The following is a 14,790-nucleotide window of genomic DNA, read 5'->3' on the forward strand; positions in this document are numbered from 1 at the left end:
GGCCTGCAGAGAGCTCACCGCACCCCTCTGCTCTTCAGCCCCAGCACACCTCCAGCAAAAATGTGGCTCTGTAAGATTCCCTGAGAGAAATGGCAATCCCACCGCTCACTTCTCCTCTCCCACACCTGCTTCTCTAATGGTCTCACCAGACAAGGTCCTACAAATTCATATTCTCAGAGGAAACTGCTTTTGGGAGAGAGCAGTGAGTCTGGTCTTTCGCATGGCAAGAAAGTTCACAAGGTGCAAAAGCAGTAGCAGTGGTTCTCCTAAGGGACTTAAAATACTGACACCCAGGCTCTACCCTAGAGAAACTCCTCCCATTGGTTTGAGGTGGGGACCAGACGTGAATATTTTCTGAAGCTCAAATGATTCCCATGTGCAGCCAGGGCTGAGAACCACTGTCCCAAAATCTTTCACTGAGCCAACAGGTTTAAAAAGATGTGTCCCTTTAGCATGCAAGGAAGACAACCTGGCCAGCTGAGAGGCAAGCATGTCACCAGCCCAGGCAAGTGAAGGAGCTCTTAGGCTGGAGGGCAGGGCTGCAGGCTGTTCCTCTCAGGCAATCCTTGGCGACTCTCCCCAATCATATCCCAATTTCTGGAGGAGACACTGATTCCATCCGCATGGTCTTAACACAATTATTGCTTAGAGGCAGCACAATGCCCAGCGGTGAATTTTGAAGCACAACATAATCATTCACCCATTCACTTATGGAATCATTTTTTTTTTTTTTTAAGAGGCAGGGTCTTGGTATGTTGCCCAGGCTGGTCTCAAACTCCTGGCCTCAAGCTATCCTCCTGCCTAGGCCTCCCAAAGTGCAGGGATTCCAGGCGTGAGTCACTGTGCCCAGGTCACTTAATCTTCAACCAACTTTCACTCTGAGGTTGACCAAATGCCAAAACCTTAAACATAGACTATCAGCAAAAATGCTAGTGCAGGCTCTGTATGTAAGCTATGCTCTCAAAGCCTCTCTAACCTAGCCTCGTGCAAAAGACACAGATACTAGTTTTCCCTTGTGAAGGGAGGTTCAGCTAAGTGCCGCTACATCCAGAGATAATTGGGATTTCTCTCTAGGGCATCCAGTCCTTTCAGGAATAGACTCCACCGACTAAGACAGTCACTGCCATTACCCTGAGATTATACTGATTAATGGAACAGTAAATAAGAGTCTACAATGAATCTATTTCAAGTGGCTTATTATAGAAGAAAATAATTTTGCCAAGTTCTTATCACAAAGAACTTGGGACATCTGACATCTCTAGTAGCAATTCATGAAAATAGTTAAGATCATTTCTATATTCATAGGACTTGGCAATGAATTCCTTTTCTGGAACATCTGTCTACATTCAGTATTTTGCTATCATGAGCTGTCAGGCAATATTAAGGTGCTGAAATCCTATAGAAGCCAGGCACAGACTGCCCTTTCTCTCTCTATATATATAACTCCACATTATATTTGACTGAATGCCCTGAATTCCAACCTCAGTTTTAAAGAATCTAACTACTGTGTTCTTACATATAGTCCGTGGAAATTAGTTAGAATCTGACCCTCCTCTACCACTATTTTTGGGGGAAGTAATGACAGGAGTAACTTCTCTGAGAAGCAATGCTATTTATCCAGCTCTTGTTTAACTAGCCCACAGTTCCACACACACAAATACATAAATAACAAAAAAGGCCTCATGGAGCATCCAGCCAGAAAAACCCCGGCTTTAAATAGACACTGGGCTTGCAGAGAAGAGGTGTGTGTATATGCACATGCAAACTCTCATGTCCAAAGAGCCTCTTCATTTAAAAAACAATTCTTGGCCAGCTTATACGTAAAACCAGGCAAAAATAATACAAACAGAGCCAGGCTACTGGTGGCCTGTCTTCCTCACTCAGGTAATTGATACTTTAGAAACCTACTTTAGGTCGGGTGCGGTGGCTCATGCCTGTAATCCTAGCATTCTGGGAGGCCGAGACAGGTGGATTGCTCGAGGTCAGGAGTTCGAATCCAGCCTGAGCAAGAGCGAGACCCCATCTCTACTATAAATAGAAAGAAATTAATTGGCCAACTAACATGTATAGAAAAAAAAAATTAGCCGGGCATGGTGGCGCACGCTTGTAGTCCCAGCTACTAGGGAGGCTGAGGCAGGAGGATCGCTTAAACCCAGGAGTTTGAGGTTGCTGTGAGCTAGGCTGACACCACGGCACTCACTCTAGCCTGGGCAACAAAGTGAGACTCCGTCTCAAAAAAAAAGAAACCTACTTTAGAGCAGGTGTTCTCTGGGAAGCAATCGTGTATTGCCACCTAGAAAGAAGAACAGAGAAAGGGAGGGCTTGCAGGTTCAATCCCCAGCCTCTACCTCATAACAAACGCATCTGCCAGTGAAAACCGAAGAGAGCTTTGGCTTCAATCCCTTTATGATCCAAAGTAGGTAAATTCCACTATGTATTTAATATCTCTTTCCCTAATAAGCAAAACAGTGTCTGAGGTGGTGGTGGCCATTTGACTATGGAGGTAGTCATGCTGTAAAAGGAAGTAAATAAATTGGAAGAAGACAACCCCCTGCAAGGTGACACTGCTAGAACATATGCCCAGTTATGAGCTACATCATAAGGAGTTAGAAGTGAGAAGACTCTCTAGAAAATGAAAATTCAGTTTATTTAAAATCTAGCTCCTTCTAATTTAATAACAAATGCTTCAAAAGTACCAGTCAGAAGAGAAATGAGCTTTAGTATAAGACTTTCTTCCCAAAGAGGTTTGTTCAAAACTTCAAGACCTATCTAAAGACTATTTATTGAATACCTACTATGTCCAGGACTGCAACAGTCCTCATCGGAGATAAGATACAAATGGGAGAATCCCTGGGCGATTCTTATTTTGCTTTTAAGAAATGACAACTTCAATTGTTCTTCATACCCAAGACAAAGGGAAATATTTTGGAGATCATGACTCTCCCACCCAGTACTGTATATCACACCTAGACAAGGTCCTAACTCTGCAAATAAGGAGCTGTTCAAATTCACACATCCTTGAACTTTTTCCTTACAAATAAGCAAGCATACATCTTCTGAGTATTCTAACAAAACCATAAGAGAAGTACCTTAAAAGCTGAGCCAAAAAATACTAGGCTAGAATCAAGACACTGGGGTGGCCGAAAATTGCTAAGTGAGACAAGACAGATGGAGTTCCTTTGGCAGCCGGAGCTCAGTGATTTTCAAGGCTACCAGTGAAGCCAAGCACAAGCATGACTTAAATTAAAGGTGCTTCTGTTGACGCAGGCCCTCCTGGAGACTACGAGAACAGTGGGGCCGGCAGCCCTGTACCCCGGAGCCAGCGCATCACCTCCTCCCCCTCCACCACGCCTGCCACCCCATCCTCGCCTTGGCCTTCTCAGAAGTGATTCCACCTACTCAGCGACTGTGGTCTCTTTAGCATAATGTATCATTTTCCCAGAAAAAGAGAAAGAACAGAAAAGGCAAATCTACGGACAGAAAGCAGATGAGTGGCTACATGGGGCTGAGGCTGGAATGGGGATTGAAGGAAATGCTCTAACATCAGACTGTGGTGGTGGATGCACAACTCTGTAAATATATTACACACTAAGGAATTGTAACAGCATTGAATTGTACACTTAAAACAGGCTAATTTTACAGTATGTAAATTATATTCCAATAAAGCTGTTAATTAAAAAAAGTATTGTGTTTAACATTAAGCTGTGAGCGTGTCTGCCCAAAGATGGGAGAAATAGCTTTGCTGAGAACGCGAAAACATGAGCCAATGGATTACGAGTTTGTCCAGAATTTCTTCAGCTTTAATTGTTTGAGTAAAATCAGGCAGCCACTGAGGAGAAAATGCAGTCCCTGGGAAAAATCACAATGCTGTTTTCTTTTGCAAAGTGGACATGATAAGAGTTATTTTTTTATTACTGCAAGTGGTCAAAAGTTGCCAAAATTGTCCTCATTCCTCGATTGTCTCTTTTTTTCCAGTCTCTTGCCCTTCAAAGAGAGGATACCTGGCCTCCACATCGGCCCACGTGATGCTGCCACTGGCCAGATCTCGGACTACACCGGGAAGTTCAGAAACCTGGAGTAAAAGAGAAGACTAAGTATCAATGAATTTGTTTAGATTTTCAAAAAGAGGATTCACCCTGAACTCAAGAAACCTTACACAGAGCCAAACAGTGTCATTCCAGGCCTGTGTTCATGCTCTTCTTCCAACCCAGAATGCCCACCAGCTCCCCTGGATAACCTAATTCTGCCACAAGACTTTTCCTAACTTTCCTAAATCTCTGGGTCACTTGGAGTTACTTCATGTGTGTTAAATTCAACTCTTAAAACAGGAGTCAGTCAAGTAACACGTGTGAAGGGAGTCAGGCGAGATCAGCAAACTGGAAAGCTCCTGCTACAAGGGCCAACTGTTCCTCAGCCACAGCCAATGCTAGCTGCCACAGGGCAGTGGTTCTTAGAATCATCTGGAGGTCTGCCTGCCCCCTCTCCCTCTCCAATCCCCAGTTTCTGACTTAGTAGGTCTACAGTGGAGCTTCTGCCCATCTAACAAGTTTCCAAGTGATGCTGACACTGCTGGAAACTTTGAGAACAACAGCAGATAGGGAATGGCCAGATCTAGTTTGTAGAAAGATAAGCCAGAAATCCATGACTTCTGGATTAGACTACAAACTCCTTTGGAAAAAAGCAGCCTTGGACTTCTGTTTTCCCTATTACTACCTGTATCAAGCCGAGCACATAATAGGCACTCTAAAGAAACATAATACTTGTTCAAAGTTAATACACGGGACAGACAGTTGTCAACTGAAGCCAGCCACTCTTTTCTTTTCCCATCCATTCCTTCCCCTGTTAGGCTTGTGCCGTCCCCATCATTCCCTTCCTACAGAGTGAAATTACTGAAACATTACTCACTGTGTTGAATAGGTTAACACAGAGAAGTTTATACATACACACACACACACACGTTTCTATAGAAGTAAGATAAAAATGTCTAAGCTCCCGAAAGCTTGCCAATAAAACTATGGCAACAACCTCTTGGGATCCTATTTCTCCTGCCCAATAAACAAACAACCATTAAAAGCAGCTGCTGGAGAATGGGCTCAGAGCAGTCCAAATGGCTAGAAAATATTAGAGAAGTGCTAATGGGTATTTCCATAATTAAACTAAGGGGACTTGGGAATCTGGACTCTGTCTGATACAAGGCTATCAGACGATTAAAATTAAAAAGAAAAAAAAGGAGGAAAGAGAGCATAAATACATCAAAATCCAATTCAAATCAGTAAGAAGCAGTAAACATTTCTAAGACTAAAAAACACCAAAGAGAATGCCAGATACCTCCGCTCTTATCTGCCGCATTGAGTCTCTGTCCCTCAGCGTTGCAGTGTGAGGGGTCTTGTTCACTGTATCAAAGTCAATGGTGATGCCAAAAGCCACACCGATCTCATCAGTCCTGGCATAGCGTCTTCCAATCGACCCAGAGGAATCATCTACTTTGTGAGACACGCCGTTCCTGGTCAGAGCTTCCGCTATCCAAAATAAATGAAGTAAATTAAAAATAAAATAATGGAGTAAGTCTAATGTTATCTAAATGCTGTCTTACAAGCTCAGGAAACTTATAAAAGGGACCAACACAAGACAGCAGCAGAGGTTATACTTCCAAGAGAAGGAAAAAGCCCCCAAATTTTTAATAAATCCCTTGCTGAAGTCCAAACCTTCCCTCATACCCACATCTGATACAGTTGCAGGGGACTGAGAGTTGGACTAAGAGCCAAGGCCAGGAGGCCAGTTCTGGCTCCACCACCGCTATTTGTATGGCCCCGAGCAGCTCAATGGACTCTTCCCATTTCCTGACTCTGAAGTATGCGGGCCGCACCAGATGACGAGAGGATCCCTTTCGGCACTGCAGATCCAGTGGCTGTAGACCCACCAGAGTTGTTACACTCCACTCGGGTTCCCTTGATGAAATAAGCACCAAGGTCAAAATAAGAGGTCAGTAATCTTTAAATCTGACTCTTGGGTCCTACCTTGACTCATTCAAATGCTAGGATAAAAAATCCTGAGCAAGCATACTCTCTCTCTACAAATAAGAGCACAGGCTAATATCACTTAGATTTATTCTTCATTCAGTCTATATTTTTATTGCAATCAATGATACATTTCCTAAAATTCAGTCTACTTGATGGTGTTCCCATGGAGATTACCCAATTCGATTTGCTTACATAATTCCTTGACAAACGGCACGAACTCCTGGTTTTGGCTCAGTGGGAGGACGGAACATTTGAATGGAGCAACTACAGCAGGAAAACTGAAGAACTAGATGGTTTAAAAAGAAAGAAACCCAAATATATTAATTTATAAACATTGAAATGCTAATGTCTCAAACTAAGAGGCTAATGTCTCAAACTAAGAGGTCAGTGAGTGTCCAAGCATAACTTCACTATCAAAATGCCAGAAAACGTGATATGAAAAGCAATATGACAAAAGAAAAAGAGGAGAACAAGAATCAGAAACACCCAGGGTTTTTTATTTGTTTTTAGTTTTGAGACAGAGTCTCGTTCTGTTGCCCAGGCTAGAGTACCATGGCATCAGCCTAGTTCATAGCAACCTCCAACTCCTGGGCTCAAGCGATCCTCCTGCCTCAGCCTCCCGAGTAGCTAGGACTACAGGCATGTGCCACCGTGCCCAGCTAATTTTTTCTATTTTTAGTAGAGACAGGGTCTCGCTCTTGCTCAGGCTAGTCTTGAACTCCTGAGCTCAAAAGATCTGCCTGCCTCGGCCTCCCAGGGTGCTAGGATTACAGGCATATACCACTGCGCCCAGCCAGAAACACCCAGTTTTTTATCTGAATTTGGACCAACTCAGAGAATTCTCTCTGAACCTTAGTTTCTTCACCTAAAATGTAGATCTCCACCACCTGCTCTGCTTACTCCTTAAGTCTGTTATAAAAAAGCCCAATAATGTGGAAGCATTCTGAAAGCTACACATATATTAATAGAAGATGGTAATGTTTTGGTCCAACATAAAAGCCTCACCTATTTCTGTGGAGACCACCTGAAGAACCTTCCCACAAATCATCAAATAACAAGCTGTAGTGGGAAAAAACTAAATCCCATTTTGTCTTTTAAAAGAAGAATCTGTGAGCCTTAGTGACCAAGTGAAACAAAGAAGTTTAATTAGCTCATAAACATATATCCAAAAGAAACAGTACAAAACCAAGAAAGATGTTCTGTATACCTATGCCTAAAAAGTAGAGCCTTCCTAAATTGCTCCTAAAAAATAGGTTTCTGAGTACTCAGAATCAAAGAAAGCAAAGATATTCTGTGGAAGGCAAACCAACCTATCGTTTGGGGTTGGAAATGAGAGCTGAAGGCAGCTCTTAAGTAATACTTGTATAAAAGGTTCACTTGAAGGCAAAAATATGGAAAAAATTTGTCCCATAAAAATAACAAATCACACAGATTCGAATTTAGCCCCTCACTCAAAGCTTAATTAACCTTTAATGCCAAGCAATGAAAAATATCCCATTATAAGTAAGCTCCATACTCCATCAATATAGCTGCCCACATCACAGAAAGTTCAGAATTCTACTCCCCTCCTCCATCCTATGATAATTTTATTTAACATGAGAGAGAGAGTAGGGACTTGCCTTTATATGAAAATACTTTTTTCCAAATTTCACTAGAAATGTTTTTATACCAAATTTATAGGCAAATGGATTGAAGGACTAGGTGCTAATAAATTAGAAACAGTTTTGGCTTCCCACAGCCTAATCAAATTTCTCTTCATGATGGGAATTCATAAAACACTGTGATGACTAATTCATTCTTATTTAGCCCTTACGGAATTTCTATTAAAGCTCTAGTTATATCAATATTGTTAGACTCAAAGGAACAGCTAAACAAAAAAATATATATATATATTTTTATTAGGAAAATAAGCAGAGACGGCTTGAAGCAAACTTGACATCTAAAAAGAATATGTGCAGTCATGTATGTTATCATTCTCCAAGAAAAATTGAGCCTTATGATGGCCTAGGTGGGGCCTGCCCCAGGTTCTTACTATCTGTTGAATGAATGAAGAGCTATTCCTTCAACATCAGGAAATGAAGATGCAACTTAAAGGCACAGATTAAATGCTAACTTTATTAGCTATATATTACAATAATGTGTCAGATCTCTTAAAATACTGGCGCCGAGAACTCACCAGTTCATTCTTCAAGATTAAATGTCCTAGAAAGAACCACAGGATTGATGTCCAACATTACGTACACTCAAGCTTTAGAATGGTCAAGCAGATGAGACTATTTCTCTCTTTGGCTTTTTTGTTTTGTTTTGTTTTTGTTTTGAGACAGAGTCTTGCTCTGTTGCCTGGGCTAGAGTGCAGTAGCATCATCATAGTTCACTGCGACCTCAAACTCCTGGGCACAAGTGATCCCCCTGCCTCAGCCTCCCACATAACTGAGACTACAGGCATCCTACCACCACATCTGGCTAATTTTTTCTATTATTTTATAAAGACGGGGTCTTTCTATGTTTCTCAGGCTGATCTTGAACTCCTGGCCTCAAGTCATCCTCCCACCTGGCCTACCAAAGCACTAGGATTATAGGTGTGAGTCACCACACCCAGCCCAAGACTGTTTCTTTCAATTAAGTTGACATATATACCCTCTCCTTTATATCCACTTTTTTGATTGGTTTTCCAAGAAATCTGTGCCTAGAAACTAAAGGAGTATAATCTCTGCAGGCAGAGGTGAGGTGAGGTGGTGAAGTAAGGCAGACAAGGAGATAAAGTGGAAGGCAAGGAGGAGTGATTCAGAGGCAGCAGTGCCAAAGAAAACATGTGGGAGTTGAAGACTTCTTATAAACGTCTATCTTCAGCAATGCTTGAGTGCTAGAAAAGGCTATACCCCAGATACTACTGCCCAATTTATGATGTGTCAAGCTCCCACACTGGAATCACTTGTGGTTCTTATTTAAACACACACACAGCCCTCTCCAAGTCTCAGACCTAATGAATCACCATCCCTGGAATAAAACTAGGAATTTACATTTTTACCCCAAAAGTACGCCAGACAATTTTATGCAGTTTGAGAGGCTTCCCTTTAATGCCTTACCAGAGTATAGCTACAGCTTGGTGGTTTAGCCAAAGACTATAAGCCATCTCATGAATCCCAATTTTCTGAAAACAAGTGTATACATAGAAAGTACCATTTCTTCCGTTGATACAATATAGATTGTGACCCAAAGTTAAACATTTAGTCTCAAAATAGAGAAGCACCAGGCAAATGAAACAATAGCTTCTAGAATAACCTATACATCCTAAAGCTCAAATAAGATTATATATGAAAGTGGTTTACAATAGTTAAGCAAAGATGAGTAACATCATTAATATGTTACAGTAAATAATAACTAATCAATCATTCCAGAATCTTATTAATGTACTTCGGTAAATTTTATTTTCTGACATGAAAGAATAGCACACCATACAGGACAACCTACCGTTCTCTGTTCATCTCCTTCTCGTACATGGAATGTATGTTCAAATACCGTATACATGATCCTGCCCAGGCCAAAGGAGGGTTCAATTACATTTGGAACAACTTCTTCCACTGCAAACCAGAAAGAAATTCAATACCATTCTCTGAAATACCACATAATGCATTTCAGATCCTTCCTAAACAATTCTTAGCCCTAAAAATATCTCTATTTCAAATGGATCTTTTGGGGTCTTGCTCTATTAACCTGGCTGAAGTGCAGTGGCTTGATCATAGCTCACTGCAGCCTCGAACTCCTTGGCACAAGCAATCCTCCTGCCTCAGCCTCCCAAAGTGCTGGGATCACAGATGCGAGCCACTGTACCTGGCCCTAGATGGATTCTGATCTCTGTACATCGGGACAAGAAAATCAGAACATACGTAAAAGCTATTTGCTGGTAGGAAACACACCTTTTGAAGAGAAAGAGTGAAAGAAATTTTCACCAAATTTAATTCTTTGTTTATAGAGTATAAAAATGAAATGAGTTACTAGAGAATTCCTTTCCCACTTGGTAAGCTACAAACATTAGCTATACCCTATTAACTGCCTTGCCTATCTAGAAAGCATAAAAATTTTAAAGCTTTTAGTAAGACTTTGTTATAATTAAAAATCTACCATTGCTGGAAAAATTAACAAAAACAATTCCTACATGCAAAAAGTATCACATGGCTTCTGTCTGTTTTACTTTTTGAGCTTGTTATCTTGATGAGAACCTGTTCAGAGCCAAGTTACTGGCACTGTGTCCCCAAGGTTCAGGGGTGAAGAGGCCCTCAGGAAAGAGTTTGCTCAGGGACATCAAAGACAGCTTTACCAGAGGCCCCATGAATGAGACAATACCTGTGGGTACACACAGAAAATGTACTGATAATTATTTGAGAAGGACACACAGCTAAGCACCATCCAGGTCTAAGGTAACTGACCATAATAACCTTGGAGAGTTTCTGTTTTTGGGAAATGAGATAATTAGAGCCAAAATTCACATATGGGGTGGGGGCAAGGAGAGGCTGTTTCTTTCATCTGGGATAAAGAGTTAGAATATTTTAGCAATATGATCGAGGCATTTTCCACCCATCCTTCCATGGCATCCGCGTAATGGTGAAGCACAGCTCTGAACCAGCTGCCAGGACAATGACCACAAAGCTCTGAAGCATGCAGAAGCAGCACCTGCTCACTCCTACCACCCCTCACTGAAGCCTGGCTATGGGGCAGGCCAAGGAAAATGGAAAGGTAGGTCTACTCTCTCCACTGACAGCAGCTTCTCAAACACCCACCACTCTGTTTCGAGGAGCTTCAATTCAGCCACAAGTAACCATCAGTACACTTTATATATGTTCCAAAATACTCATTGCTCAATTGATAGAATTTGTTCTACAAAAAATAATCTCTTTAGCTTTTAAAAAAGCATGAAAGATCACTCATCTAAATGACTTTTTTTAAGCAGGGCTAGAGGCTGGTACAAGGGCCACACACCCAGCTCTAAATGACTTTTTAACAAGTTATTTTGCCAAAAAAGACAAAGGGGTGAGTTCCCTCTTTTGCTTAAGAAACAAAAGGACTTTTCCTTATAACAAACAAACAAAAGAAAAATATTTTAATCAAAGAAATATTCTTCATATGCACCTCAGGCCACAGAAAACGTAAAGATGGTAGTATAAATTATTTTCAGTACAATAATGTTTTAAAAAGAAGAAGAGGCCCAAGTGAATGTCTTAAACATATTCACCAAATTTATGGTTGTGGCATTAAGGATTTTCTTTTTCTCTTCAACGTTTCTGTAAAATGATTATGTTATAAAAACATTGCTTTAATGAGTAATGAATTTTAATTATTTTTACAAATTTACCATGCAGTGTTTTCTGGAATCTCTTCACATTGACCATGTCTTTTGTTAACTGAAATGTTTTCCCTTCGGTTTCAATAGTGAATTCCCTACAAAGAAACAAAACACATTTTATATTAGTTAAAACACACATCCCTCTGCCTTAATTTAAAGGAGTTTACAGCTTGGTCAACTCTCCAGATATAATAGCTGATGTCACATTTAAATTATTTCATAAGGAACACCAAATTAAGTATTATTCTAACTTACTCTGGATAGGCACTCAAAAATTTGACTAGTTTTATAAAATTCCACAAATGACCTCATTACAAATTCCTTGGTTTTCAGATTAAAGTAAAACCAAAAACAACTTTTTAAAATTTCAGTTATAGAATAACAAGTTATTCAGAAGTAGATTTGCAGGTAAAAAGACAATTGTTCTCATTACTGTCCCAATGAATATAAAAATGAACCAGCTTGTCATTTTACAGAAGTAATTTTAAAACTCCCACACTATTTCCAAAATAATCTTTGACTCTTATGCTGATAAAGACCAGTTTAAAAGAAGTTTAATGATTGTTTGTTATGTCAATACAAAATATTAGCCCTCCAAATCAATGGCTGCCAAATGCTCATGTACAGAGATACACCGATTCAGTTTTAGGTTATAAGAATTCACCTTTACAAAAAGCTTCATGTAACACCTATATTTCCGCTTATGAGATATTTCCTCACATCAAGGAGATCATTTGGATTTCTCTTGCCTCACAAACAGCTCAGTGCTGGGAAAGAGAGCCCTCATGTGGTTATCTCTGAAGCTGTATAGCTGGCATGTGCTATAATTGCATTTTGCTAGTTTCTACCTGTGATAATGTCATGCCTCATTGGATGGTTTTCACCGAGTTCTTCCGTTTTTCACTATTCTGTCTGAAGTTTTTGTGTGCATGCATTAAAGGCTCCATTACATAGTATCTCATGTATCCTCTTTGTGAGCACAGTCTAAGTGTAGCAGAAGTGATAGTTATAAAAAAGCTGCAATTACCAAGGAAACAGACGTTATCTGAGAATAATTAATAAAGTAAATTGTGTTGGTATGTATTTGTGTATAATGATATCTAAGTGGTGATATAACTTTGTCCATTTTAGTGGAAGCTGATGCATAAACAGATGGTAATTCTAAAAGACCAGAAACGTATTTAAATTTTCCTAGTGAAATGGATAATTTTATCTTCAATGTGCAAGAGTTCCTCTTATGATAGTTCTTCCGACAAATGTATACACACATGCAACCAGCATGGCCCCAAAGGTTCCCTTGGGTCCCTTTCTTGACTATCTCCCCAACTCCTATTATAAACTAGATTGGTCTTTCCCAGAGCTGCACATTTACTAACACATAATTGTTTTGTGTAAGGCTTCTATCACTTAGCCTAATGTCTATGATAGGAGCTGGCCAACTTTTTCTGTAAATGCAGATATAAAATATCTCAGGATTTGCAGGCCATGTGTAGTCTTTCGTAGTCTTCATTTTTTTATTTTTTTTGAACAATATTCAAAAATGGAAAAACCATTCTTAGAGGGCTGTACCAAAAACAGTATGATGATGTTTCAAGTACACTTTTAAAAATGTGCACTCTAGCTACTACATGGAGTGTTCTATAAATGGCAATTGGGTTAAGTTAATAGTTTATATTGTCTAATTCCTATTGACTTTGTCTACTCCCTCTACCAATTACTGACAGAGGGCTATAGAAATCCCCAACTATAACTGTGGATTGATCTATTTTTTCCTTCAGTTCTGTCAAGTTTGCTTTGTATATTTTGAGTTCTGTTTTGAGTTGTACACACATTTAAGAGCAATATGCCTTCTTGATGAACTGACCTCTTTATCATTATGAATTGCCTTTTTGTCCCTAATAATTTTCCTGTTCTAAGACTTACTTTGTCTGATATTAATACAGCCGCTCTAACTTTTGGTTAATATTTGTATGGGAAATATCTTTTGATCCTTTTACTTTTAAACCTATTTGTATTGTAGTGAGTTTCCTATAAACAACATTTAATTGGGTTTTGAAATTTTTAACCAGTCTGACAATCACTGGCTATTAATTCTGGTGTTTAGATTGTATTTTTTTTTTTTTGGAGACAGACTCTCGCTTTCTTGCCTAGGCTAGAGTGAGTGCGGTGGTGTCAGCCTAGCTCACAGCAACCTCAAACTCCTGGGCTCAAGCGATCCTCCTGCCTCAGCCTCCCGAGTAGCTGGGACTACAGGCATGTGCCACCATGCCCGGCTGATTTTTATATTATATATATTAGTTGGCCAATTAATTTCTTTCTATTTTTATGGTAGAGACGGGGTCTCGCTCAGGCTGGTTTTGAACTCCTGACCTTGAGCAATCTGCCCGCCTCGGCCTCCCAGAGTGCTAGGATTACAGGCGTGAGCCACCGCGCCCGGCCTAGATTGTATTTTAATGTAATTATCGATATTGCTCAGTTTAAATCTATATCTCACTAGTTATTTCTTATTTGTAACATCTGTTTTTTGTTCCTTTTCCTCTTCTCTTGGAGTAAATCCATTATTGGTTTATTAGTTATACCCTTTTGGTTTTTGTGTGTTTTTTTCCAGGTGACTGATTTAGAGTTTACTATATGCATTTTTTTAACTTATCATTGTCTACATTCAAATAATAATACACCACCTGACACATAATGTATGTGCCTTACAACATATATTCCCAATTCTTTGCTCCCATCCTTTGTGCTACTGATGGCATACATTTTACTTCCACATGTTATAAATTCCACATTATCATTTTTGCTTTAAACAGTCTGTTATCTTTTAAAGAGATTAGGAGATGAGAAAGAAAATCTCATTTATATTCACCCACGTATTTCCATATTTCTGCCTGAAGAACTTCCTTTAACAATTCTTATAGTGAAAATCTGCTGGCAATGCATTCTTGGAGCTTTTGTTTGCCTAAAATTATTTTCTCTTTATTTTTGAAAGATATTTTTGGTGGATATAGGATTTGGCTTTGAGTGCTTAAAAAGATTTCATCCCATTGCACTGTGGACTTGCATAGTTTTTAAAGAGAATTCTACTCATTCTTATTTTTGTTTTTATGTAATGAGTCTTTTCCCCTCCAGCTACTTTAAAGATTTTTCTTTTTATCCCTCATTTTTTAGCAATTCAATTCTGATGTGCCCCTGTGGTTTTCTCAGTGGTTATGCTGCTTGGGGTTAAACTTCTTAAATCTGTAGTTTCATAGTTTTCATCACATTTGGAAACTTTTTAGCTACTATTATCATCAGGTATTTTTTCTATACACCCTCTCTTTGACTCCCAATTACACGTATGTTAGATTGCCTGATAATGTCTCACATTTCCCCCCCCCAGTCTCTTTTTTTTCTATGCTTCACTTTGGATAGTTTCTATTGCTATGTCTT

The 14,790-nt window shown here is 39.7% G+C and overlaps 1 protein-coding gene across 1 annotated transcript in view; it reads right to left on the reverse strand.

The window, feature by feature from the left end:
- Positions 1-3,778: 3,778 nt before the first annotated feature.
- The window catches only part of GARS1 (glycyl-tRNA synthetase 1), a 47,518-nt gene continuing 36,506 nt past the window's right edge, over positions 3,779-14,790 (reverse strand). Inside the window, exons 13-17 of the mRNA XM_076006330.1 lie at positions 11,371-11,456; positions 9,492-9,601; positions 6,213-6,306; positions 5,329-5,519; positions 3,779-4,072 (exon numbers count right to left, since the gene is read on the reverse strand). Coding sequence (XP_075862445.1) covers positions 3,947-4,072; positions 5,329-5,519; positions 6,213-6,306; positions 9,492-9,601; positions 11,371-11,456 — 607 coding nt within the window. The 3' untranslated portion in view covers positions 3,779-3,946. The remainder of the gene's footprint in view (positions 4,073-5,328; positions 5,520-6,212; positions 6,307-9,491; positions 9,602-11,370; positions 11,457-14,790) is intronic.

This window comes from Microcebus murinus, chromosome 9 (assembly GCF_040939455.1).
Source record: "Microcebus murinus isolate Inina chromosome 9, M.murinus_Inina_mat1.0, whole genome shotgun sequence".
NCBI classification, from domain to species: Eukaryota; Metazoa; Chordata; class Mammalia; order Primates; family Cheirogaleidae; genus Microcebus; species Microcebus murinus.